The sequence below is a fragment of the Gopherus evgoodei genome, chromosome 2 (genome assembly GCF_007399415.2).
Source record: "Gopherus evgoodei ecotype Sinaloan lineage chromosome 2, rGopEvg1_v1.p, whole genome shotgun sequence".
Lineage (NCBI taxonomy): Eukaryota > Metazoa > Chordata > Testudines > Testudinidae > Gopherus > Gopherus evgoodei.
The window spans coordinates 226,400,846-226,428,137 of record NC_044323.1 but is presented as its reverse complement, the minus strand read 5'-3'; the positions used below and the strand labels follow the sequence as shown (position 1 = coordinate 226,428,137).

General features: G+C 43.7%; 1 protein-coding gene across 1 annotated transcript in view; it reads right to left on the bottom strand.

The window, feature by feature from the left end:
* Positions 1-26,645, bottom strand: part of RGS20 (regulator of G protein signaling 20) — a 37,866-nt gene extending 11,221 nt beyond the window's left edge. The window contains exons 1-2 of the mRNA XM_030553089.1: positions 26,566-26,645; positions 6,357-6,505 (exon numbers count right to left, since the gene is read on the bottom strand). Of these exons, the coding sequence (XP_030408949.1) occupies positions 6,357-6,502 (146 nt within the window). The 5' untranslated portion in view covers positions 6,503-6,505; positions 26,566-26,645. The remainder of the gene's footprint in view (positions 1-6,356; positions 6,506-26,565) is intronic.
* Positions 26,646-27,292: the final 647 nt, after the last annotated feature.

The window sequence follows — 27,292 nt, the reverse complement described above, 5'->3', positions numbered from 1 at the left end:
GGTGTTTTCTTAGGACCAGATCCAAATGTGTCTCAATCAGTCCTTTCGTGTGAAATTGCCTACAATGGCAAGTTACTGCATAGTAAAGCAGCTTTCTGCGGTGTAACTTCCGAGGTGTACACATTGCCAAGCCACTTTGTTGTAGCATTCCAAAAAACCCAATTTGACGAGTCGTAAGCCTTACAATGCAAAGGCTCCAGTGCTGCATTGGCAGTGTACACAAATTACAGCACAAAAAGCAATCAGTTGGTCTTCCAAAGTGTCCCATAATCATTCAAGTGGACGCTCTGCTCATTGTTGTGAACTTGGCTGGCTGCCCTGAAGGCATGTGCCCCTTCCTTTTCAAAGCTCTGTTTCTGACAGCCCTCATGTGCTGTGCTGATCTGCTCTGGGACAGAAAGCAAACCATTTCTGTGGAATGCTTGTGCTGTTGAACAGGGAGGGTGTGTGTGCGTGTGAGAGAGAGAGAGAGAGAAACACTGCTCTGCAGAGAGCTGGGGAGGGAGGCAGGGGCTAATGGCGTTTCCCCCTTCCTCCTACCTCAACACTGGTTGCTTCCTGCTGCTGTCTGAACTTACAAGACAGCATGCTGACACAATCTGTCCCCTGAAACACACTGTTGGTCAAGAAAGAAACCAACAGGACTCCACTGGCCATCACATACAGTCCCCAGCTAAAACCTCTCCAACGCATCATCAGGGATCTACAACCCATCCTGGACAACGATCCCACACTTTCACAGGCCTTGGGTGGCAGGCCAGTCCTTGCCCACAGGCAACCTGCCAACCTGAAACATATTCTTACCAGTAACTGCACACCGCACCATAGTAACTCTAGCTCAGGAACCAATCTATGCAACAAACCTTGAAGCCAACTCTGCCCACATATCTACACCAGTGACACCATCACAGAACCTAACCAGATCAGCCACACCATCACCGGTTCATTCACCTGCACATCCACCAATGTAATATACGCCATCATATGCCACAATGCCCCTCTGCTGTGTACATCGGCCAAACAGGACAGTCACTACGGAAAAGGATAAACGGACACAAATCAGATATTAGGAATGGCAATATACAAAAACCTGTAGGAGAACACTTCAACCTCCCTGGCCACACTATAGCAGACCTTAAGGTGGCCATCCTGCAGGAAAAAAACTTCAGGACCAGACTTCAAAGAGAAACTGCTGAGCTTCAGTTCATCTGCAAATTTGACACCATCATTTTAGGATTAAACAAAGACTGTGGATGGCTTGCCAATTACAAAACCAGTTTCTCCTCCCTTGGTTTTCACACCTCAACTGCTAGAACAGGGCCTCATCCTCCCTGATTGAACTACCTGATTATCTCTAGCTTGCCTGCATATATATACCTGCCCCTGGAAATTTCCACTACATGCATCTGACAAAGTGGGTATTCATCTACGAAAGCTCATGCTCCAAAACGTCTGTTAGTCTATAAGGTGCCACAGGATTCTTTGCTGCTTTTACATTTTCAGGTAATTCACCATCTTTATCTCGGTCTCCAGCCTCAGCTTTCCATGACAGTTCAGATGTGCCTGAGGCTCTTAGGCCACGTGTCCACTTCCATGCAGGTGGTCCAGTTTGCAAGGTTGCACCTTCGCCCTCTCCAAATGTTACTTGGAACTATTTACCATCTGACTCTTTACCCCATCTTTCTCAACTGGTCCTGGACTCCTTGCAGTGGTGGATGTGTTCAGAGGAGGTTTGCCAGGGTGTCTAGTCCTTACTAACCAGGTCTCTTGTCACTGATGCTTCTCTGATAGGTTGGGGGGCACGTGTGGGGTTACTGAAAGTTGAAGGTCTGTGGTCAGCAGGTGTGCTCACAGCATATCAACATGCTGGAGCATTCAGGGAAGATCAGTCTTCTCCATTGTCATGGTAGCAAGATTCTTAAAAGGGCTGGTCTGACAGCCGGTTCCTCTGTGGGACCTTAACACAGTCCTAGCAGCTTTAATGGGACCTTCTTTTGAGCCTCTGGCATTGTGTCCCTTTCTGCTGTTGTGGAAAGCAGAGTAATAACATCTGCAAGAAGAATGTGAGAGTTGCACGCTCTGATGGTGGAGCCTCCTTATACACAATTGTCTGAAGACAAAGTGACTTTATGATCACACTCAAAATTTTTGTTTAAAGTGGTCTCTCGGTTTCATTTCAACCAGGCAGTATATTTGCCTGTTTATTTCCTAAGCCACATTCATCTCATTAGATGTCAAGCAATGCCTAGTCTTCTATCTGGATAGGACTAAGCTGTTTCGGGTTTTGCCTTGCCTGTTTGTACATATGCAAATCATATGAAAAAGCAAGCAGTCTTTTCACAGACTCTCTAAATGGATAAGATCCTGTACCAAGACTGCATATGAAACAACTTCAGCTATGCCTCCTCAATAGGTACAAGCTCATTCTAAGAGAGCACAAGCTACGTCAGTAGAGTTCCTGAGTGACATCAGAACACTGGACATATACAGGGCTGTCATATGGTTGTCCATACATACATTTATGAACCATTATGTCATCACCGCATCTTCCAGGGTGGATGCAGGTTTTGGTAGGGAGGTCTTGCAAGCCTTGTTAAGGTAGACTGAGCCCAACCTCCCAGGGCTCTGCCTGTAAGTCACCTAAGTGAAATACACAGCTGCATCTACTCAAAGAAGAAATGGCTACCTACTGTAACTATGGTTCTTCAAGATGTTGTGCAGATGTGTATTCCATGACCCACCCACCATGCCCTCTGCATCAGAGTCTAGTCTCTGGGCATTTGAAGCGAAGAAGCTGTGGCGGGAGACAGGGCTGTGCCACTTCATATAGCTAAGGGAGGGGCTATGGCCATGAGGCACAAGCATCACTCCTCTATGGGTACTGCGAGGCAATATTATCTGGGCATGCACACACCTAAGTGGAATACACGTCTATATCACATCTCAAAGAATCATAGTTTCAGTAAGTAACCAGTTAATATACAGGTTGGCCACTTTATTTTTGGACCCAGAAGTTTGCCTATTTTTATCTGAATGTGAGGTAAAGAAGCTTCAAGGATAAAGTCTTCAGTCTTGCAAATTTCAACAGCAGGAGAGATTTATTCTGTCCACAAATAGTGGATCTTAAAAGTGAATGGGTGGAGTCGGGTCATGGCCACATGCAGTTCCATCGATTTGGTACAGTGTTGCAGATTCACTCAGGAAAAACTATTATCATCACTAATGGTACAGTAAGATACCACTATAGTGTGACAAATGACTTATCAAGGAAAAAGGATGGCTATTTTAGTTTGTGATAAGACTGACCGACACGCTACTAAAATATGAATTCCTGGAATAAATAAAGGGATGGCAGCCTCGTATTTAGTCAAGAAAGCAAAAGCCTGTAGTAAGAGAGAAACTAAATATAGGTAGTGCTGTCTTCTGCCTGTTAGGAGCTGAATGCCCTCAATTCCTACTGGGAGTTCTCCATCTTGCAGGAACTGTCCGTGTACAAGTTAATTTTTAACTTGTTCTTATGACATCTTCCAGGAACCAAATGTCCCAAAGCTCTGTAGTGATCCTCTTTATATAGTTATTCTATTTTAGTGGGCCTGGACCTTAAATGCAAAACTGGATATTCTGTCAGGTCACTAACAGCTAATGAGATTTCTCATAGTAAATAAGAACCTCATTGACCGATAGATTTGAACCCACCTTACACTCCTTCATTGCACCTTTCTGTCCTCTCTATTCTAGAGGAATAATTTTAATATGGCAGTTTATAGCAACTCAGAAAGCCATGGGTGAAAGTAGCCCAATGTTATAACTACCTGCAGTTGGTATTATTGTTGTTTAGCATTAGTATGTAATGCCTTTAATGGGCAAAGCATATAAAGATCTGGTGGCTTAAAAAGCTTTCTGCAGTTGCCAGAATCTCATTCTTGACACTACTACTAAACATGGCCACAATCATTCTCATAGAAAGAGACCCTGCACTAAATCACATCTATCTCTATTCCTTATGAACAATTTCCCTTTTTGTTTCTTGAGGTTAAAGCACAAAATTAGAACCCGTATCTCCTGGCTCCTGAATTCCTACCTCTATCCTAACTTGCTTTGTGTGACACGGGCCATGTCACTCAATGTCTCTGTGTATCAGTTTCTCTGCCGTAAAATTGGGATGATAATACTTCCATGTCTGAGCCATGTTTTTCTACATTTGAGCGAGAATTGATTTTAATGCAAAGAAGCAAAATTAGGAACTTAACATTGCAGACTAAGTTCATTTAAATTTGCCTTACTGGGCCAAAATTTATAGATTTAGTCTGACTCTAGTATAACACAGGCCACAGAACCGAGCCAGTAATTTCTGCATCAAGACCATAACATCTTTTGGAGCTAGAGCATCTCTTAGTGTGTACTCGTATCCTATGGCTAGGGCCCTACCAAATTCATGGCCATGAAAAATGTGTTACAGACTGTGAAATGTGGTGGTCTCCTGTGAAATCTGGTTTTTTGTGTGCTTTTATCCTATACCATACAGATTTCATGGGGGAAATCAGCATTTCTCAAATTGGGGGTCCTGACCCAAATGGGAGTTGCAAGGGGGTTGGATGGTTATTTTAGGAGGGTCCCATTATTACCGTTCTTCTGCGCTGCCTTCAAAGCGGGCAGCTGGAGAGCGGCGGCTGTTGGCCAGGTGCCTAACTCTGCAGATAGCGCCCTGCCAGCAGCAGCAGCACACAAGTAAACGTGGCAATACCATACCAGGCCACCCTTACTTCTGTGCTGCTGCCTTCAGAACTGGGCGGCTGGAGAATGGTGGCTGCTGACTGAGGGTCCAGCTCTGCGGGCAGCAGCACAGAAATAAGGGTGGCAATACTATACTGTGCCATCCTTACTTCTGCGCTGCTGCTGGTGGCAGTTCCGCATTCAGAGCTGGGATCCTAGCCAGCAGCTGCTGCTCTCCCGCTGCCCAGCTCTGAAAGCAGGGCCACCAGCAGCAGCAGTGCAGAAGTAAGGGTAGCAGTACTGCAACACCCCCTACAATAATCTTGTGGACCACCCCCCCACCTCCACACACAACTCCTTTTTGGGTCAAGACCTCTACAACTACAACATCATGATATTTTAGATTTAAATAGGTGAAATCATGAAATTTATGATTTTTAAAAACCTATGACCATGAAATTGACCAAAATGGACCCTGAATTTGGTATGGCCCTATCTATGGTGCTGCAGCTGTGCCACTGTAATGCCGCAGTGTAGGCATTTCCTACATCGATGGAAGAGGTTTTTCCACCAATATAGTTAATCCACCTTTCCAAGAGGTGGTAGCTAGGTCAACAGAAAAATTCTTTCATCAACCTTAGGAATCTTCTTGCTTCACCAGTGATGCCAACCTAAATGTTCCATTTTCCCCAAAACCATCTCCAAGCCTTTTCAGTATAGCTCCTCATGCATAGAGGCCAGTATTTTCAGACTTGGATGCCTGAAGTTGATCCATAGACTTCCCAGGAACTGCAGGTGCTTAGTACCTCTGAAAAATCAATGTCCTCTTTGTTTTGTTTCAGTCTAAATCCCTCCTAAAGACTCACTTTTTCTACAGTGCCCAGAAGACATGACTTAGCAATAATAATTTTTAAATGCTAGTCGTTCCCTAGTCTGTGCCTCCGAGTGTGACTTGTCTTCTCTGTCTTATTTAGGGCTTTTCTACACTTACCGGGGGGGTATCAATGAGCGGTGATTGATGCATCGGTGGTTGATTTAGCGGGTCTAGTGACGACCCGCTAAATCTAACACAGCTCACTCTCTGTACTCCTCTGCATCAAGAAGAATAAGGGGAGTTGACGGGAGAATATCTCTCACTGATATTGCGTAGCGTGGACCCTGCAGTAAGTAGACCTAAGCTACGTCGATTTGAGTTACACTTTTCCCGTTAGTGTAGACAAGAGCCAGGCCTTAGAATGTAAGGGTGTTTTTGGTGCTGGAACTGGACTGTTCTGTCTTGTACAATCTCAAGCACAGGAGTGGTGCTTTAGTAACAAGGAAATTGTTACCATGATGTGCATGCAGTCTAGAGCAGTGTTAAGAAAAGAATTACATACCTTTTTATTTAACGTGCCATCTTAGGCCCTCCCGTCACACACACCCAGCTGATGCTGGTATATAGAACTCTTTTTACATCCTTAATTATTTCAATGGAAAACCCACAAGAATTGGAGCTGAAAACTGTATCCAGAATTGCAACATAGCCATCTTTTTCCTGTTGTTCTAAACTTGTATTATTACCCCAAGTGCTATGCTGTTTGTTGTCCTGATCACTGGCCATCACTCACCCCTGTAGGTTTGAGCTGAGACACCAAAAGACATACCATGAGCAGCTGCAACAACAGCACCAACAAAAGCAGCAGGCATTGGAAGCTCGATTCCCAATGCCATGCTGTGCCTGTGTGGAACTTGATGTCTCCTGGGCCACAGACATCTGCCGTTTGCGCATTTCCATCCGCTCCGATCCCATGGGCTGCAAAAACCAAAATAAGGGGAAAAAATTAACCTCTGCACAAAAGACTCACCGGGTATCATTTAAGGCCAGATTTTCAAAAGAACTCGGAATCTGATGGCTCCTGCTGTTCTCCTTGGAAGCTGCTGGGAAAATCCACCTCTTCGTTGAGGTTCTGTGACAAAGTGTAAAGGCACTCCAGAATGTAAGGGGTTAATAGATTCCTTCTTATAACTGATTTGGGTGGAAAGTGGAAGTGGGTTCAAAGAAGGTTATCATGGGGGTCGTTTATGTTCCCTCTTCTCTCAGCTAGCTGTAGCTGGAAAGCTCCCAGTGGTTATTTTCCAGTAGTGTTGCTAATTCGTTGTGTTTTTGACTTTTGTTTTTGGAAATAATGCCACCTCTAAGGAAAAAAAGGTGAAGTGACCTATAGTTTAGGCTTTGATTCTTCCTCCTTTCCTAGCTGGTGAACTCTGCACTGGCTTAGAGGTGTGTAAATGGGAGATGAATTTTTTTAAGAATTTGGGCTCCACAGTCAGTGTTGACAAATTTGGAAAATCTGTTCCTTAGACCACCGAAAAGGGGAAAGGCTAGGATCTGACTGACTGTCATGGGTCTGACTCCGTGTTCCTTTAACACAGCTTTTCTTTCAAGCAAGAGTCAAAGTCTTCGTGATGTGGGGAGGAAATTACTTTCCTGCTGAGGAGATATAGACATGGGCCAGGCAACATTAAGATTTAAGCAGTCTATTCCCATAACCATAGACCACATGTGATAGTTCATAGTGGGGATAGCATGGGATGCCTCTAGATTGTTCTAGGAAAACTGCTTGGTTCCCTAAGCCTGCAAACAAGTCTGTACATGTGCAATTTTAAACTTGTGACTAGTCCGTCTGGAGTCACTACAGTTTCTCATGTAAGTATGTAACTTTCTGTGAGCCCTCTCTGTAAGCTTGAACTTATGGTTGGCAGAATTGTGTGTGTGTGTGTGTGTGTGTGTGTGTGTGTGTGTGTGTGTGTGTGTGACTTGCTGCCTATTGACCTATACCCTACAAGTTGACTTCATTACATTGATGAAATATCAAATCCTAAAGGGACAAATGCACTTTACTTCATTATGATTTTAGATGAATTTTGGATACTTAGCTATTCTTCCTCCTGTGAAAAGTGATACTTTTTGGTATTGTTCATTGTAGGTTGCTAAAACCATCAAAATTGCAGAGGAGTTTAAATAACACTAACAATGGCAGATTTTGGGGAGTTGATCATTGTGATTCAATAACTGGTATGAGATGTTATCTGATGAGCTGGAGAGCATCATGTTAAAATCATCTCTCTCTCTCTGTGTTCAGATATATTTATGCAGGACTATGGTGGCAAGAAAGGTGCTCAATCCATATGCAGCAGGCATTGCTACAAAAACCACAAAATCATGTATGTAAAAAAGTGCAGGTTATTCCAACTCAATGCAGCATTAATTCATGATCAATGCTTTTTTTTGATGTTCCTTTTACTGATGCTATTATATAGGTTAGTGTTTTTTTTGTTTTGTTTTGGCTAGAACCATCTCCTTGTCCAAGGGAAAATGTGTATGTCATGCACAGCAGCAGAGGCACCTATTTTGTCGGATAACATCAGACCAGCATAGCTAAGATATTTTTTTTCATGTCTTAGCTCATATATAATAGGGAGAAAACACACAGAATGATGCCCCATTATGGATCTGCTCCCTTTGACAACCAGTCCATAAATGACCAAAAATCTAAAACATAAGCAAGAATATTACTTCCCAAAATACCAGCTTGATAATTTTAAAATATGAAAGAATAAATATGAAAAGGAAAATACATCTGTACATTCTTATTTCTTTATTGCTTAGATTTCAAGTTCATTACAGTAGAAGGAAATACTGAATATTTTCAGCTTTCTTCTCAGTACCTACTTTTGAAAAACAAAGCATGTTTGTGCTTACAATAAAAAGTAATTATAAACAAAACATTACAGCAGACAATAGTATATCTGACGTATTCCCAGCTCCTGGTAGGGAGTAATCATTTTCTTATTATCAATTAGAAAAGTTTAATTTCTAATTGGAATCAAATGAGTGCTATTTATATAATTCATCCAGCTTTGTTTAGTAGATGTTTTATGCGGCTTCTGTGCACATAAATACCTCTAACCCACTTTACAACTGAATTGATATATGATCTGATTAGGAGAGCTAGTCTTCTGTTTTGTTTTTTGTGTTTGGAGGGGGAAGGGCATAGGAGAAAGAAGTGAATAAGTCAATGTACCTATTCACCCACTGCAAATATCTCCTATTTCAAAGAATCCTTATTTGGATCTATTTATAAAATTATAATTTTAGATTTTTACTATTTTAGATTTATTATCCTTTCAGATTAATTTCTTTTGCAAGATATTCTCTGGTATACTTCAGTGTGAGGGAAGAGCATGTAAGCATCTCTGTAGCAAATGCCTCCTCACACCTCCCCCCAATAGTGTTTTGTTTATAATATAGCTTGTGAAGTGCTCACTCTAACAAAGGATTTTTGGAAGCTGTAGAGCTTTATGAATGTAAAGCCAATATTCATCCTATGTGATTTATATCCCAGTTTATAGTTTATGAAGGGTTGAGGAGGAAAAAAATAAAGGTACAATTTGGCATCTCATTTAAGCTCTACGCTTCATTAGCAGATGTACACACTGAAACATTAGATTCCTCTTTAAATATGAAGTAATTTTCTTGCTCAGAGTTAAATGATTTTTGTAAATATTTCTAAATGACAACACACATTTTTAAGATGGCACAAAAATGTTTAAAAAGTATATGGAGACCAAAAGTAGAAGTTCCTGCAAGAACGTAGCTATTGGTTTAAAGATGACTAGTCCAAAGCAGTTACTTTGTTTTAAGGAAAGTCCAATGAATAGTGCACCTGCAGCTCTTTTGGGAATCCACAGCAGTTGTGTGCATGCAAATGACAAGATGATTGGGTTTCTTAATATTTTTAACACCACTTTGGTTTTAGAAATGAACTGAACTGTAATAAAGCAGGTGGCATTATACATCACTTCATTCACGCTTACTTTAGTCACTAAAGCATTCTAAATACAAACAGATCTCTTAAATCAAAGCTGTCTTTCATAGTCACATTTCTGAGCAGATCCTCACTGTAAAACAAAATGCCTACCTCTCCATTATCGCAATATTATTATTAGCGTGTGTTATAGTAGTGCTTAGAGGCTTAAACTGAGATTGGGCCCCGTTATGCTTAGGGCTATACAAACAGAGTAAAAGACCATCCCTGCTCCCCAAAGACCTTACAATCTACAGTCTGGGAGGGAGGCTGAAGGGGAAACCGAGGCAGAGAGAGATGATGTGACTTGTCCAAAGAGACACAGCAAGTAAATGGGAGAGCTAGGAATAGACTCCAGGAAGGAAATCCTGGCTCCATTAGTCAATGGAAGTTTTATGATTGATTTCAGTGGAGCCAGGATTTCACTTTATTTTCTGGACCATGCTGATTCTGACTAATATCACAGTGACAATCTGACCATTTTGAGATAGAGCAATAGTTTGATTCCAAGCCACATCAATCTCAGAATGCCTGGATCAGGTCTGCGGCCATTTGCAGTATTGTTTTCAGAGGAAAGTTGATTTTGTATAGGGTCTCAGCTATCATGATGATAGGGCCAAGATCGATATATCAGTTGTTCCACCAAGTATTGTATGTAGGAATCTACAAAAGAAAGTTAAACTTTACATTCTATGTGTAAATGTCAACGTTAGCAATGGGCCAGAGACACAATCTTACATATGGACACCTTACGTTTTGAAGAACTTTGACTCTGAATCTGAATGCAGAAGCTCAAACCTATCTTTAATCTGATTTAGTAGCATTTTACACCCAGTTTACACTGGAGTAAATGACCACACAAAGTGCAAGGCACAGGAGAATCAGGTCCTTCATTTCTTCTTTAAACTCAGCAGTTCTTTTAAATCAGCAGAGCAGAGATCTCACTTTAGGGAGGGGAAAAAAATGTGTGCTCCACAATACTCCTCCTTCAAAGCTCAATCAGCCATATAACATGTATAAGTCTTTCAAGTCAAACAAATGCTGTTAGCTCCTCAGCTGACTCTGATAGAGCTGTTCTGACTTACACCAACTGAGAATCTGACTCACTTGTGCTAAAGGATCACTAATGTGATTACTGAGAGATGTGATATCTATTACTGAGTGGGAAGCCTTAGTGAATGACCTTATTTACAAGCAGTTATCACTTTTTGAAAGAGTTACACTTTGGGTTGAAAATCATGCCAAAAGTGCAGAGCTGGAATGTTGTTTTAAAATTCCCTTTGGTCTTTTTTAGTCTATTCAAGGGGTGGGTAGCTCTCTTGGAGGCAATTCTCAGTTCCAACCTGGCTTTTTGGCAGGATAAAGCATAAATGGGGTAAAATAGTCCCTGGTGATGTGATGTAGAGCTGGTAGACTGCTTCCCCCTCCCTCATCCTCAGCATGGCCAGGGGCGAGGGTGTGTAGCAAGAGTTCACTGCATTCCACTTATTTTCTGTTGCAGCAGTCTAAATTAGAGCAGCCTTGAGGCTGCTCTAGCATGCTGGGGACAGAATCACTCTCTGGATAGCCCTCAATACAGATTTTAAGGTGAGAAGGGACAGTTATGCTCATCTAGTCTAGTGTAATAGAATAGAAGCCATAGAATTTCACTCAATGATTCCTACATCTAACTTGTAATTAAACTAGAGCATTGCTGAAGCCACAGCTGATCGTCCAAGTTTCTGTACTGAGCATAACTCCGACAGAATGGAGAGTTGGACTCAAGTGTTTGAAAATCACATAGTGTGCATACACAGAACAATCTTTTATAATTTTGTAGCCAGGTATGGTGATATGCTATTTTGCTGGGTGAATGTACCTCTTTCAAGTTTAGCAGCTGAGATTAATTAAAACTGATTGAGAACAGCTGAATTTAAGAAAGGGCCACCAAAATAAATGCAATATTGTGGCTGATATTTTCTACAACCATAAATTAGGAAATAAAAAGTTTTTAAAGGAATGTCAGTTCAAATACTGTTCTGAGATATTTTCCTTCACTGCTGATATAACAGTTGCTTTCAATTGCTCCAACAACTTTTCATGTAAGTGACCAAGTTGACCAAGTCTTCCAATTCACGCATCTAAGGATGTGGCTGGTAGATTTTCACCATTCAAAGATGTGACATGACTCCTGATGATTACCACAGGGACTTTACAGGGATGGTAGGGGGGAGAGTTTTTTACACTGCAGTTCATATGCTGTGGCACTTGATTAGGCTTTCATCACAGGTATGTAGAGTGAAAGCCTGGTCCCAGTGAACTCAATGGCAAAATTCCTACTGACTTTAATTGAGTCAGGGGTTCACGTCTAGACTGAAAATACATGTCTTGTGTGTGCAAGAGAAAGTTACCATGTACCTACAGGATCAACAAGAGGGAAGTTTCCTTGAAGATGACCCGCAAAAGCTGCTCCCTAACAGCCAACAGTATTACATTCACCATGGTGCTGTTCACTTACACAATAATTTCAACCAGGAGATCAGGGTCCTAACTACTTGGCTCACACTCCTTTGGCCTTGATGTTTCTCTGGCAGTTTTTTGCAAGACATATCAGTACCCAGCGCCAGTGTGACTAACTTTAATTTAAAAAATAAATTTTCACAATTTATCCAGCCAATGCAAGGACAGTATTACCTTTCCTAGGGCCCCACATTTGCTGTAGGGAAAAATCCTTTAAAGGAAGTTTCAGGAAGGCTGGGAAATCCATGGCTCTAATGGGGATGACAGGGGACATTGGCATTCCAGAGCCAGTACAAAAGCAAAGTGCTGCTACATGGATGGTCTGCATCAGATCCCGTAAGATCGATGCAGAACCTGTAGGCTCTGGGGACCCATAGCTACCCACAGAGGAACAATTAAACAATCTGGGAGTGCCTCAGCACAGAGAATTTCAGTGTTTTCCTCCCCATAACCCCCCTCTGTTGGCTTCACCATAGGAATGGGTGATTTGACCCAGGCCTATAAAAACAGTTTTTATGATAGAATGAATGGACAGAATGCCTGGCTGGAGGAAGATTTTTGAACACTGTCTAGAATTAATGTTTATATTCTTTGTTTTCAGATATATTTTCATTATATGTTCCGATTACAAGTTACACATCTACCACTTGGAGCCAGTTCATATTTTAACTTCAGTAAACTAAGATGCTCTAGACAATATGGAAAGTTTGTGTTTCCTGCTGTTAAATCATGCAGTTTTGTTATATTTGTGTGTAACGCTGCAGCTGCTAATTAGGGTATGAGTGAGATAATGTTGACTGAATTATGCAGTTGGTGCGAAAGGGTTTAAGTTTATCAGCAGATAAGCTACTGTATATGATCTTTTAATCAGTGATGAGACTAGCAGTAGATATTAATCAGGAGGAATTATTCATTTGTGATCCTGTTGCTACAGTACACAGAATCAATGGCTGGTATTTTGTAAAGGTTATTTTTCCACAAGGGTATTTGGAGGGGAACAATAATTTGAGCAATGGGCTCAATTCTGCTCTCGTTGTGGTCAATGGAAACTTTGCCACTGACTTCTGGATGGATTGGGCCCTAATACTTATTTTCCAACTTCAGATCTTCTGAACAATGAAAAATTTCAATTAGAAATTGCATTTTGTGGAAATTGTTGTCTTTGAATAGTTTATAAAAAAATTGACAATACATACAAGTAGCAACATATGCAATCTCAACATGAGCTAAAACAGGGGTTCTCAGACTTTTGTACTGGTGACCTTATACATTAAAAACACTTTTTAATATATTTAACACCATTATAAATGCTGGAGGCAAAGCGGGGTGTGGGGTGGAGGCTGACAGCCAGTGACCCCCATGTAATAACCTCGCGATCCCCTGAGGGGTCCCAACCCCCAGTTTGAGAACCCTGATCTAAAATAATCTAGAGATGAAAGGGGAATGTTGTGGAATAGAGAATTCATAGTGTTTTGCATTGCTCAGGAAGTGTTTCCGCTATAGCAATGTGTGACTCTACCCTGTGAATTTCATGCATTTCCCTAAGTGGGGAAAGCAGCAGGAAACATCACCTCTACACCCATAACAGTTTCAAGAGTCTGCCCAATGACTTTCTTGCCCTGCAGCACTATGAAAATGCCAATTTTGTCTGTGTAAAAGTGTTTACAGGAAAGCTAAAAATGTTTTAAAATGAAAGTCTATCAAAATTCAGCACTATGACCAAGATTAAGAGCTTGTGATGACTGACGGACTTTGAAAATGTTATAGCTCTCAGAGGGAATGTACACATTTGTTTGCTAGAGGTGTAAAGAGTTAAACCCTGGTGATCAGCATGCAAACCAAGTGAATGGATTATATGCCAAGGAAAATTACCATGTGCATAAGAAATGCAGAGCAGAGAGACTGAGTGCAGAATTCTCATGCCTGATTTCCAATAGTGTGAAATAACCTGTGCTCATCTTGGCTACAACTGCTTTTGTGGGTGATCGGGAGGAGTAGGGGTGCTCCTTCCCTTCCCAGCGTCTGGGACTTATGGACTAGCATTCTACACACTGGATATGTCCCTATCCATGTCTCTAAATTGCTTGTTACTCCTTTCATATTGTAGCATTCCAAGTCAGAGCTCTGTTTTGCAGGGTGCAGTGGAGGTGTAGGAAACTCACACAAACTATCACCTGCCATAGAAGGCTTCTCAGCGTTTGGTCTCTTAGCTAGAGGCTTTGGAGCCTGTCACCAGAAGATCATCTTTTCAGATCAGGTTAGTGACCAAAACTAGGTACTGAGTGAAATCCATTGATTGGTAAGTGATTTATATGAAATGAGTTGGTCTCCATTCATTGCTTGGTCAATGGGGAGAACACATCACAAAAACTGACATCAGGTTTGGTGACAGGCTTGCAGACAAGGGTGCAAATTAGCAGAGATGCTAAAGCCAGAATGGCCTTGAAATTAGAATCTTTCTCCCTGGAGACAATGGGGGGACCTGATGCTGTCCCTGCCACCAATGCAGTGCTTGCGCTGTACCTCAAATGAACGTCAGCCTTCAGAGCGTGTCAATCCAGCACCATTTTCAAACATCACATTCACATAAAAACATTCAGCAAACAGCCCCTTCTCTACAGAGCAGATTTGGATTTACCATAGACATTGCTGTAGCACTCAATTATCACTGGATTGGAACATTTTGTTTGACCATCTCTTGTTTTTATGCTCAACGAAACTGAGCATAAACTGTTTTTAGCTCTATGGCCTAATCCAGCAAAGTGCTCAAGCACATGCTGAAGTTTAAGAATGTGAATAATCCCACTCATGGTCTTTAAATTTAAACGTGCTTAAGAGCCTTGCTGTATATGGGTCTAAATGTGCAGCTCTCAGTAATGATGTTACATTTCATTGGCCTTGGTTTATTCCCTTCCATCTATCCCTAGGGCCGGATTAACTCTCCCGTGGGCCCAGGGCTATTACATTTTGTGAGGCCCCTGTGTACAAGTCTTTTTCCTGGGAGGGAGTTTGGTGCAGGAGGGGGCTGGGGCAGGGGGTTGGGGTGTAGAAGAGGGTGCAGGGTCTGGGAGGGAGTTTGGGTTCAGGAGGGGGATTCTTATCTGGGGTAGGGGGTTGGGGTAGAGGAGGGAGTATGAGGTGTAGGCTCCGGCGCTTACCACAGGTGGCTCCCAGCCCACAGCACAGCAGGGTGCTCAGGCAGGCTGTCTGCATGCCATGGCCCCAAGCTGCTCCCAGAAGTGTCTGCGGCCTGCTGCTGGCACCTCTCTGCGTGCCCCCTGTGGGGGGGAGCCAATGGGAGCTGTGGGGATGGTGCTGGGGGTGGAGACAGCGCACAGACCTGCCTCCCTGTCCACCAGTCAGGGGCCACTGAGACGTGCTAGCAGCCGGCCACTTCCGGGAGTGGCGTGGGGCCACAGCATGCAGGCATCCTGTCTCAGTGCCCTGTTGCACTGGCCTGGAGATCGCTGCCGGTGATTTATTTTTGCAGCCCCCCCCCCTTGAGCCAGGGCCCTGGGATGCAGCCCCTAAAGTCCCTGCCTTAATCCGACCCTGACTCTATCTCAAACAAATCCTAATAAAAATACCTCACAACCTTGTGCCAAGTTTTTGCTGTTAGATAATGTATGAACAATACCAGTAAAACAAATGCTATAAGTGCCCTCCATTGAACAGAATGATCAAAGTGCCTTCCATTGAGCAACAAGCATGGAAATCAATTGTATTATTGCAGACATGACGAATCCCAACAAAGCAAGGAGCATTAACATGCACTAATATTGCTCCCCTCCAGCCCAGTTTAGCTCAGAATGACCTCTCCCGCACTCTGGCTACCGAGAATGTGTAGATTCCACAGGTGGCAAAAGGGGCAGAGAGGAAGCCAGGCACAAATCTTCCTCCCCTCCTGGTTGCCTCTCTTCATACATCTGCACAAATGATGGCTTAAATTTGGCCCACAGCCCAGCCAGTCTGGTTGCTATACTCTGTGTTACGTGGCAGATCCAGGTTTGAGTTATGAGCTCTGATTCATTGAACCAGTTGGAACTGAGGTGCTACAGGCAAGTCCTCAGCCCTCTGTGTGCAGGGGGTCAGTAATGGAGTTGCACTGCTGAACAGTCAATTTGGGAACTTTGAAGACTTCCTCATTTTTAAGCAGGAATGGCGTTGAGCTTTGGGACATGAGAGAGAGAGAATGTAAGGGTGGTGGATGCATCTTAAATGCTACAGCTTGGATACATAGGACATGTTCCTAAGAAAATAACATTTACATACATCCTTATGCACCTGGTCCTGTCAAAGGATGGATCACACATATCCTGACAGAAGACTGTATTTCTTAGTCAGTTTTCTATTGAAATTGGAAAGAATCAGTAATCAACACTTGCTGGATTCTTGCTCAGACAAAAGTCATACAATGAAGTTAGCAGATGAATAAACCACATTCATTCTTCCTTAAATATCAAAGCAACTGTGACTCCCTCAGCTAAAATATTCTGGCTACTTATTCCCAGGTGCACGCTCTGAAAACAGCAATCAGTAAATACAGCTTTCGGTGACATAAGCACACCAAGAATAATAATTCATTTGAGAATCAGAGACTTGTTAGAGCTAAAAGGAGAGATGTTCATCTACAAGGCTTACACCTGATATTACTTATTATTAATAGCTGCTTTTACATGTATCTAGTCCTGGTTAATAGCAATGTTGTCTTTTTTTTTTGTTTTTCTGACCGATGAAGTACAACGTGTCCATCAACATGAAAAAAGGTGTTTTTCTTCATCAATATTTGTATCCTGCATGATTAAAGTAAAACCCACCCTATGTTTCATACATGAAATATTAACAATGATAACACTTGCTTGTGGGCCAAATCTTCAGCTGGTGGCAAGCAATGAAGCTTCACTGAAAGTCAGTGACACTATGCTGATTTATACCTCCTAGGCACTGGGTTAGATCCTTGTGCTAACGCTGCAAATAAAAGTGAATTCTCTCATAGGCCAGACTTAATACAAAAAGTTGTTAAACTGAGGAATTATGAATTCTTTCTTGTCTTATTGCCTCTTGTGATCCACAGACTTGGACTCTTTCTTTGACATTCATTTAGCTGTTTTATAAAATCCCCTTATTTTGTCTGAACATTTTCCTTGTTATTTGGACACAGTCATCTCAAGGGAAGTTCTGTGAGAAAAGTAATAGAATACCAATTTCTACATTTTTCCTCAGGTCATCTCCACAGGGTTAACGTGGCGACATTGCCTCAACTCCCCTGTCCCAATTCTCAATAGTCCCTGCCCTATTCTCCCACACAGATCTCCAAACCAGTGGAGAGCAGTCAGAAAATTCTGAAAGAAGGAGGGAATGGTGTAGCAAAGATGGATGAGAGGGGGTGATCCATACCTTGCACTTGGATCTGTAGGGCAGTATTCCTCACTCCAAAGTTTGTTCATGTTTTTAAAGTGAACAGATTTGGTGAGGATGGACAGATGACAGGGAAGATGTCACAAAGTCAATGGGAGTATTGTGTAAGACCTACAGGGTAAAATGTAAACAAGCCCTACAGAACTATTCCTGGAATCCACCAAATCTTCCCTTGCATATAATCCCTTTGGGGAATACTGCAAATAACAGAATGATGTTCTGTGCTAGTAAGTTACAGAATGAAATGCAACACAACAGCAGCACTCTCTTCACAGTGACATTGAACATCAAACAGCTGTAAACCCATATTAACTGTACACTTAAACTGGCTTTACAGTTGCTTTGCATCAACAAAGCAACACAGAACAGCTGGAGAGTGCCTGTGAATCTGGGCCCACTTCTAAAAAATATGGAAAACGATCAAACACTATATTAACACTTTTGAGGATGGAAGGATGATTACTACACAGTCAGGATGGAATATGCCTCAAAAAGAGTTTCAGGGTAATAAGACCTGTAAGACTTTCTTTGGAAGAAAGTAAAGTAACCTGAACAGAATAGATCTTCTCATTCTGCAGTTTGTTAAGGGCAACAGGAAACTCAATTTTCTGAGGGTGTTTGTTACTGTTTGACAAAATAGGTTACCCTTCGCTAAATGGAAGTTTACATGCTGAACAATCAAATAGATACAACCCAACAAAATAATTCTGAAAAGAAAAGGGGAAAACTAGTCTATTTAATGTAGGTTCTCATGCCGTGCTCGTCACCATAATGTCTGAGTGCCTTCCAGCAGTGCATTAAGAGATGTGACTAACAACTGTCACATGTTGTTTGCTCTCTCATCCGCTCCCCAGGCGGAGAAGTGTGTGCAGTGGAGTCTTGTTTTGGAAGTGGTGTTTTTTCCTCCCAATATACATGTTGCTATGTATTTATGGTAGAGAAGGCAAGGTCAAAGAAATGTGCCTTGCACTGGAGCGGAAGGTGGTGAGGTTTGGAATGGCCCTTAGTTCCTTGGGGCGTTCATTCCACAGTCTCGAACTGTCCCCCCACCTCCCAAGAAAGCCTTGTCTCCTATCCTTACTGCAGAGAGTTCACTCCTCTGGCACAATGTAAGATGTCAACCACAGTCTTCATCCTGGAGTTTTTGGCAGTCTTTGAGGTATCCTGGGCCCAGTTCATAGAATGTCTTGAGGATAAGGACCAAGACCTTGAACTTGATTTGACACTCCCTGGGAAACCAGTGTAGAGAATGGAGGACAGGCCTGGAGTGCTTGTGGTAGCATATTCTGCTAAGAAGATGTGCTGTGGTATTTTGTACTAGTTGGAGTTTCCTAAATGCTTAAGCAGCAAAGAATCCTGTAGCACCTTATTGACTAACAGATGTTTTGGAGCATGAGCTTTCATGGGTGAATACCCACTTCGTCAGATGCATGTAGTGGAAATTCCAGGGGCAGGTATATATATATGCAGGCAAGCTAGAGATAATCAGGTAGTTCAACCAGGGAGTATGAGGCCCTGTTCTAGCAGTTGAGGTGTGAAAACCAAGGGAGGAGAAACTGGTTTTGTAGTTGGCAAGCCATTCACAGTCTTTGTTTAATCCTAAACTGATGGTGTCAAATTTGCAGATGAACTGAAGCTTAGCAGTTTCTCTTTGAAGTCTGGTCCTGAAGTTTTTTTGCTGCAGGATGGCCACCTTAAGATCTGCTATAGTGTGGCCAGGGAGGTTGAAGTGTTCTCCTACAGGTTTTTGTATATTGCCATTCCTAATATCTGATTTGTGTCCGTTTATCCTTTTCTGTAGTGACTGTCCAGTTTGGCCGATGTACATAGCAGAGGGGCATTGCTGGCATATGATGGCGTATATTACATTGGTGGATATGCAGGTGAATGAACCAGTGATGGTGTGGCTGATCTGGTTAGGTCCTGTGATGGTGTCGCTTGTGTAGATATGTGGGCAGAGTTGGCAAAGGTTTGTTGCATGGATTGGTTCCTGAGCTAGAGCTCCTATGGTGCGGTGTGCTGTTACTGGTGAGTATATGTTTCAGGTTGGCAGGTTGCCTGTGGGCGAGGACTAGCCTGCCATCCAAGGCCTGTGAAAGTGTGGGATCATTGATGGGATCAGCTAATGGTGTTTTGGAAGGGGTGGAGCAGCCATGTTGAGGGGGGAGAGTTGAGGGGTGTGGGTACCCCAAGTCTGGGGGAAATGGGGCAGGGGAGCCCCCAGTCAGCAAAACAGCCTAGCAAGCCCAGTACTGGGGACAGGCTGAGGATGTTCCCACTGGCAGCTTCATGCTCCACCTTGATGATGGCTGGCAGGCTGGGGAGGACACCTTGCGCAATCTACAATGGAGCGAGAGTGGCTCCTAACAAGGACAGTGGAAACAGGAGGGGAGAAGGAGACAGGTCAGTGCCTTGGAGATGAGGGTTCCCCATCCCCCCACAGCAAAACAACACACCCATACCCCACCACTAGCTACCAAGACAGATGGGATAGCTCAGTTCATGGAGCAAAATAGCAACCCACCCCACTCCTCTGCCTGAAAGCCAGACGCTCAGGAAGGGAGAAGGAAAGTTTGCACTTGTGCCTTTGCTACTCCCCTGACACCAGCTTCCCCCTCCCCCAAAATCCCTCTCTTCCAGACCCTCCCCCCAACACATGCTCTCCACCCAGACTCTGTCAGGCAGGGCAAGTGGACGGGGCAGCGTGCCCTGGAGTAGCGCTGAAGGGCTGGGGTCAGGTGGGGAGTGGAAAGATGTAGTTTGGTGGGGCAATGCCCCTACATTCCCCCCCCCCCAATCTCCACCCCTGGATGTGATGTTACAATGCCACAAATGTTGCACTTAAGCGAAGGTTATGTTGTTGTTATCAAGTGGACAATGCACAGCAGGGAAGGTTCTCAAGGGAAATGGTCCTTTTACGTGGTGGTTGCTCTTACAAGGTGTTCTGCAAACAAGTGTCTACTGTATAAAGAAACATCATCTGATATATCCATGTTTCCTATCAAGATAGGTAGTGTGTGTAACGTGTACAAATGCAACTAACAATAATCAACTGCTGGCTGCTCATTGTTACTAAAAATCAGTCAAGGGTTAAAATGAGTCAAATACATATCTGAAAATAATGGAAAGCTTAAATGTATGCCCTAGCAATATGAACCTCTCTCTACCCTTATGCATGCCTGTATGACACTCAGATTATGTGGCATTTCTATGTTTAACCTTTTGGACAAAAATGAGTACAAAGATCAGGGATGAAAGTTGTATCTTTGGCTAAAAGCTGCTTAAATGATGTTTAGTTGAGAGAGTTATTACATTTATAGTATTTACTAATCTCTGTAGCAGGAATGTGAGCTCCCTATACCACTCAAAGGAGGAATACATGCAGTATAAATAGTCAGAGGTCAGATTTTTAAAATAAAAATTGCACTGAAAAAAATGATTGAGGCTTTTATATTACATAATCCTTCCTTTGTTTCATATTGCAACAAAATGGAATTTTCTCAGCTAGCCACAATGCAAAGATGTTGTACAGTTACTGAAGCACAAGTACAATATTCCTCCCCCGCTCTTTCCCTAATTATGCAGTTCCTTGAACTCTGATTGGTTCTGGGGATCTGATTTGCATTACTGTATGATTGTTTTATAATAATTATACAGTATGTAGGTTCTCTGCATTGTGTGTATCTAATAATGGCTGACAGCCAATCAGAGTGCATAGATTTCCATAATCACAGTACAGTCACTTTTCAGTCATTATACTGAGCCTGATCCAAAGCCTATCAAGACAATGAAAAACCTCCCATTGACTTCAATGGGCTTTGGATCAGACCCACTATGAACATTTTGTTAATCACTCTACTGTCATTCACTATTTTTATTCATAGTCTTTTCTATGGTGCCCATCAATGAGTTAGAAGAAAGTGATTCTGTGATTCCTTACCATTGTCACAAAAAAGTTATGAGTGAGTGTAAGTTGAAGGTAAATCTTGCTTTCAAAAGCCTTGTTCTATATACTTGCAATATGAGAGTGTTTAAGGCTGGAACATATTCTCACTGAAGTCAGGGTAAGATTGTAATTGATCATAATGAGAACAGGACTGGGCCCTTAGAAAGCTTGACATTGACTCCACTTCCTCTCCATTGATTAATGTGACAAATAAGCTTTCTGCATCAAAAAGGGCAATGTTTTAAATTGAGAGTAGTTATCATTTATGTTAATAAACACACACCTTGAGTCACTTTGATGAACTAGAGTTGGGAAAAACTTGGGATGTCTGTTCTTGTACCACTGTACACGGCAGTGATAATTAGGTGGCCTGAGGTGGTGGGAATGGAAGAAAACAAGATCAGCTTTCTATATAGATGATATTAGCATCCACCTAGGATGCTTCATCAAAGAGGGTGTTGGAATAGAATTGGATCAGTGACCACTAGGAGATCAGTGAGTGTGATTACAAAAGAAAGTAGTCTCCCTCTATGTGGGATTCAGGGGAAACTCAGAAGTATTATATAAAATGATTTATAGATGGAGAGAAACTAGGTTGGTTGCCTTCATCTGTGGCTTATTTTTTCAGAGTAGCAGCCCCTACAAAGAGCTCTGTTCATCTATACAGATTAAAACATTGCTTTACATTTCAAAGAGAACACTTAGAAATGTAACACACCCACACAGTAACAGGGAACTGTACACAACTCATTTCACTTACAGTTTAGGGTCTGATCCTGCAAGAGTCTGTGATACGCTTTCATTACAGGAGGCATTCAGCACCTTGCATGATCATAAGGGTTGGAAGGGACCTCAGGAGATTATCTAGTCCAACCCTCTGCTCAAGGCAGGACCAATCCCCAAATGGCCCCCTTAAGAATTGAACTCACAACCCTGGGGTTTAGCAGGCCAGTGCTCAAACCACTGAGCTCTCTCTCCCAACCTGACATCCTCATAACAATCCTCACACCGAAACTGTCCTCTACATAAAACCTGCCGTTCTTTCTAAGAAACAGGTTTTTTCTCCATGTCTCAGTGTTTCTTTTTTGAGCGGATGCCCCACACATACTGCACCAATTTTGTGTAAAATCAAAACTTCTCTCTGGGCTTCCACTGTTGCATGAGACCTCAGTGAAAGTATGTAATTCTAACACACATAACCTTGGCATTTATGTGCCAGTTCAGCTAGAATGTATAGAAATTATGATAGCCTTTGGAAATAGAATCTTAAATATATTGTGCATACAGAAAAAATAACATACATAGATATACCCATGGATAAGGTAGGTGATAAATATCTGTGACCTGATTCTCCTTTAATATTAAGGATACTTTAGACTGTTCTGGCAGTGCAATGGGGCTTTAGAGTAATTTCATAATTTACTCTCACTTCAATGTCCCTTCACAATGCCAGACGAGTGTCAATCATGGTCAGCCCCCTATTATACACCACAGGGCAGATCCTCAGCTGGTCATAGCTCCATTGACTTATCTCATGTGACAACTGGAGTTGACTTTAATGGAGCTCTGACAATTTACAGTAGCTGAGGATCTACCGTAGGACATGTAAAACAGCAAGGAACCAATAACCCCAAATACAGAGAATATAGAAATTTGCCAATTCTACTACTTCTGGCTTTCATATCCAATGAAAACATTTGCCTCAATTTTTTTTAATACAGTTGGCTAAAATATGTTCATTCAGCTTGATATTTTACAAGCCACTTTACTATGCAAACGATGGAACTCTTGCGCATAGTGGATTACTACTCAACTTGATATACTCTGCTGACTCCCATCATACCATATCCTCTGAGCGCACAGTCACATCATGCTTAGTTATGAATGGCCTCCAAAAAATCCCATTCTACTGTACTATGAACTGACTCATTTCACACAGAGGCTTTGACAGCTCATACTGGGTATTGGAATCACATGGTGCTGTTTTAGTCAATGAGTCATATATTGTACTAGGTGCTTGGATATGACTCACTGAACTGTGTTAGGAACTGACTGACACTGCACTGGTCTGAAAGCTGCTTTGCATCATGGTGACTCATCTTGTAGTGCATTAAATACTGATTCACACAGCATTCCCTATTAGATCCGACCATTGCAATCCACTTCAGATTGTACTATACTGGAATCTGACCACACTGTAAAATTCCTGCATATATATAGCTACACTGGACACAGAAAAACTGAGTCTAATCTTGCTTGTACCGGTGAAACACGGGAGTAATATCACTGAAGTCCACTAAGTTACCAGTGTAAACCTGATGTGAGATCCGAATCAGGTCCAGATTTGCTGTTTGTGTAATATAAGAAAATAAATCAAGTGATAGCTTGTGGACTTCATACAAACAAATGGCAGGTAACTCTTCAAAGAGTTCAAAATCCAGTCCCTAAATAGAAATTTAGGGTCCACCAATCCTTGGATAGAGTATTTTGATAACTGCGACTTTGCTTATCCACTAGTACTACCATATTTCAGCCATAATTCCCAGAAGCACTGCTTCCAGAGGATAAAATTTCCTTAGTGCCTGAAAGATTGGTGTGAATTTTCAGAAGCATCTAGTGATTTTTTGGCTGTTTCAATTTTTGGCTGTTCATCTTGAGATATCTTAAAGAGGCTTGATTTTCAGATGTGCTGAGCATTCCATGCTCTGAAAATTAGAGACCATTTAATGTGTTTCAAGTTGGACAGCCAAAAACTGAGGCACCCAAAATCATTAGTTATTTCTGAAAATTTAGACCATTTGCTTCAAGAGTATGTGTGTGTGAAATAACATTTCTGACGTGAAACCACAGACTTAGGAAAAAGTACTGCTTCTATGCATAATAATTTCAAATGCAGGTGGTAATATGCATATAGATATTGATATGGGTAAGTAGAATCAAGGATATATAAGGTTGCCCATATCTTATTTCTGTAGTACGTTATAATAGTTGAGGGTAGTGTAGCTATATGGTTTTCATCAAATCATTCAGGAGGCTTGAACATACTTTTCAGTTGGGATTTCATTCTGAGTTTAGAAACACTCCCTCATTCTTCATTTTAAATTGACTCCCATCATAACATATTGGTGGTGCATTGTACTGTGAACTGGTTTCCATCATACTGTATAGTAATAATGTAGTGTATTGACACTAGCAGCATTTAGCCCTATTGATTCCTGAAGCCAGTGGTAGTGTGTTGTGGATACAATGGGTACAGAAAAGTGAGTGGTATGCAAGTAGCCTAAATGTCTTTTGTAGAAATGACCATCTAGCATACACTTTTGTTATGTATTTTTTGCAACAACAAAAATGAAATAATGGGTGACTGTATAGATGAAATGACCTCTACATTAAATTACTGTAATTTCTACTGGCATGTGCAAAGATAATCATATTTAACTTCTGCAGTTGTCTAATTTTCATTACCCATTCCCCTCTATTTAATGCCATAGAAATGACCGATCTCAGGAAAAGGTCTTTTTTCTTGCCCTCAGAATATATACCTCATTTAAAGGGTCTGTGATGGTGGAAACATGGAAACTCTTGTTCGCCCTGGAACAAATGTTGACTTTATTACTTGATTGTTTTGTGACATCCCTAGTAAGAACTGCGTTAGTCTGGGGCTCAGGCAGTGGGTGGGCACGTAGGTAATGGGCCAGTCCTGCTGTCCTTCCGGGGCAGAGATCCTAGTGACTTTCACTGAACTCCATGGGACTGTTGCTGGAGAGAGGAGGCTAAGGACTCTCTGGGCTTTGTAGGACTCTCTAGGTGTAATTCAACCAGTTCCCTCATTCCTAGAAAACTCAAGAAAAAAAACCGTGGGGGGGGGGACCCCTGCCCCCCTTACCTCAGCTACAGACACGGGGTTTAGTAGATCGTCCGGGAGCCTCCTCCCCTGGCTGCTTTGCAGAGCCAAACGGCGCCGCCTGGCGCTCGGCACCAAGAGGAGCGCGCTGGCAGGCAAAGGCTGCGGTGGCGGTGCGGGGCTGCCCCGGCTCGGCGGCTTCCAGCTCCGCGCCGGAACGGCGGGCGGGCAAAGCGCCAGACGGAGCAACCACCGCGCCCGCCGGGGGCGCAGCCCCTCCCTGCAGGCGGGCGGGCGGGGCTCGCTCCGGCGCCTCTGAGGGGCACCGCGGCTGCGCTCTCGGAGTCTCCTTTGCCGCGCTCTGGGTCCCACCAGGGGCACCCCCGCCTCCCGCAACCGGCGGGACCATCCCCTCTCCAGGGCTGCGCCACAGGGGGGGTTTCCTTGCACTCCCGGCGCTGGGAGCAGCCGAGGCGGCCCCTGGACAGGCAGCGCCTGCACTAGGCAGAAGCCTTCCCAGGTCCCGCTGCCCTCGCAGCAAGCGGGCTCCGGAGTGCATCGGGTCCCTGCTCCCCAGCGGCTCCCTGCCCGCCGCGGAGGGGGGGCTGCCCACAGAAGGCGCCTTGCGCCCCTCGCCTGTGGAAAGCGGCCGAGTGACTCCCCGCAGCGCACTTGCAGCCCGCCGCCCAGGGCACGGCGCTACGGGCTCCGCGCCACAGGCCAGCCACTGCCCCTAGCCCTCACACTCCGGCCAGTGCAGCCACCCACCGCCGCCTGCAGAGGCTGACGCGAGCTCCCCTTGCCCGCCAGGTCTAGCCCCAGGAACCAGGGCAGCCCTGGCTTCCATGCTGGCCGCCAGCCCCCTTCCCCCGGCCCCCGCCGCCCGCATGAGATCACACCTGAGCCAGCGCCGCACCTGTGCTCTGCGTGTAAACACCCCCGGATCCCCCTCTGCCTGCCAGGGACAATGCAACGATCTGCCGCAGCGAGGGATCCTGCCTTTAAACCGAAGGAGGCTTCCCAGGCACGCAATGGAAGAAACGCCTGGAAACCCCCCCAAACTTCAATGTGGGGAGTGATCCAAAGAGACACCCTCCCTCCCCCGTGTTTAGGGACAGCGAGTGCCATCCAGAAGCGCCTCTCGGTCTCCCAGACCAGGAAACAGTCGATTGTTATTCTCATGCCCCAAAATACACTTTGCAAACCCAGCCAGGCAAAGCCAAAGCCCCGTACGCCTCCCCACGTGCCGAGCCGCTGGGCCGTCCAGGCTCAGCACTGTAGGGCTAGAGAGTACTTACAATTTCACCATCAGTCCCGGGAGCCAGATGGAAATCTTTGCCTTGATCACATCCGTTAGCAGTGGGCTACTCACCCAGAGACGGCAGCTCGCCAGCCATGCGCATGCGTCCCGAGCTTTTATAGGATGCTTATTTTACTGTATATTCCACTGGCTTGATCCCCCCCCCCACGCCTTCAGCCGCCACCAGAATGCCCGGGATATGCGTCCAGCCGGCCTTCCCGAGCTCTTGTTATGGGTAGGGAAGAGCAACAGCCCAAGACAGGAAGGAGGAAGGGACTAGACCGAAGTAAATGAGAAATGAACCGTGAATGCCAAGTCTCTACCTCGCTCAGTTCCCGCACAACACCTTGCCTTGGCAGGCGACCTTTCCTTTCCCCTAAACCCAGTCAGTTCCCAGATGGTAACACACGCATGTTTGTGTGAATCTCAGGCAGTTTACATCTGGGGCCACATCTGCAGCAAACATATTGTGTCAACAAACTGGGGAGGGAAAGGGGTGGAGAGTTCCATGGATCCAACTTCTGTTCCTCCCCGGGGAGGAGATATTCTGGGATAAACAAGCGGGTGTATTGGGGACAGGAGGGAGGGGCTGCATAGGGACGAGAAGGTTGTGTGGTCGATGTTTGGGTCTCATTTTAGTAGGCTCTCTTAAATCTGGATCGTCTTTACATGCATCCGACGAAGTGGGTATTGACCCACGAAAGCTCATGCTCCAAAACTTCTGT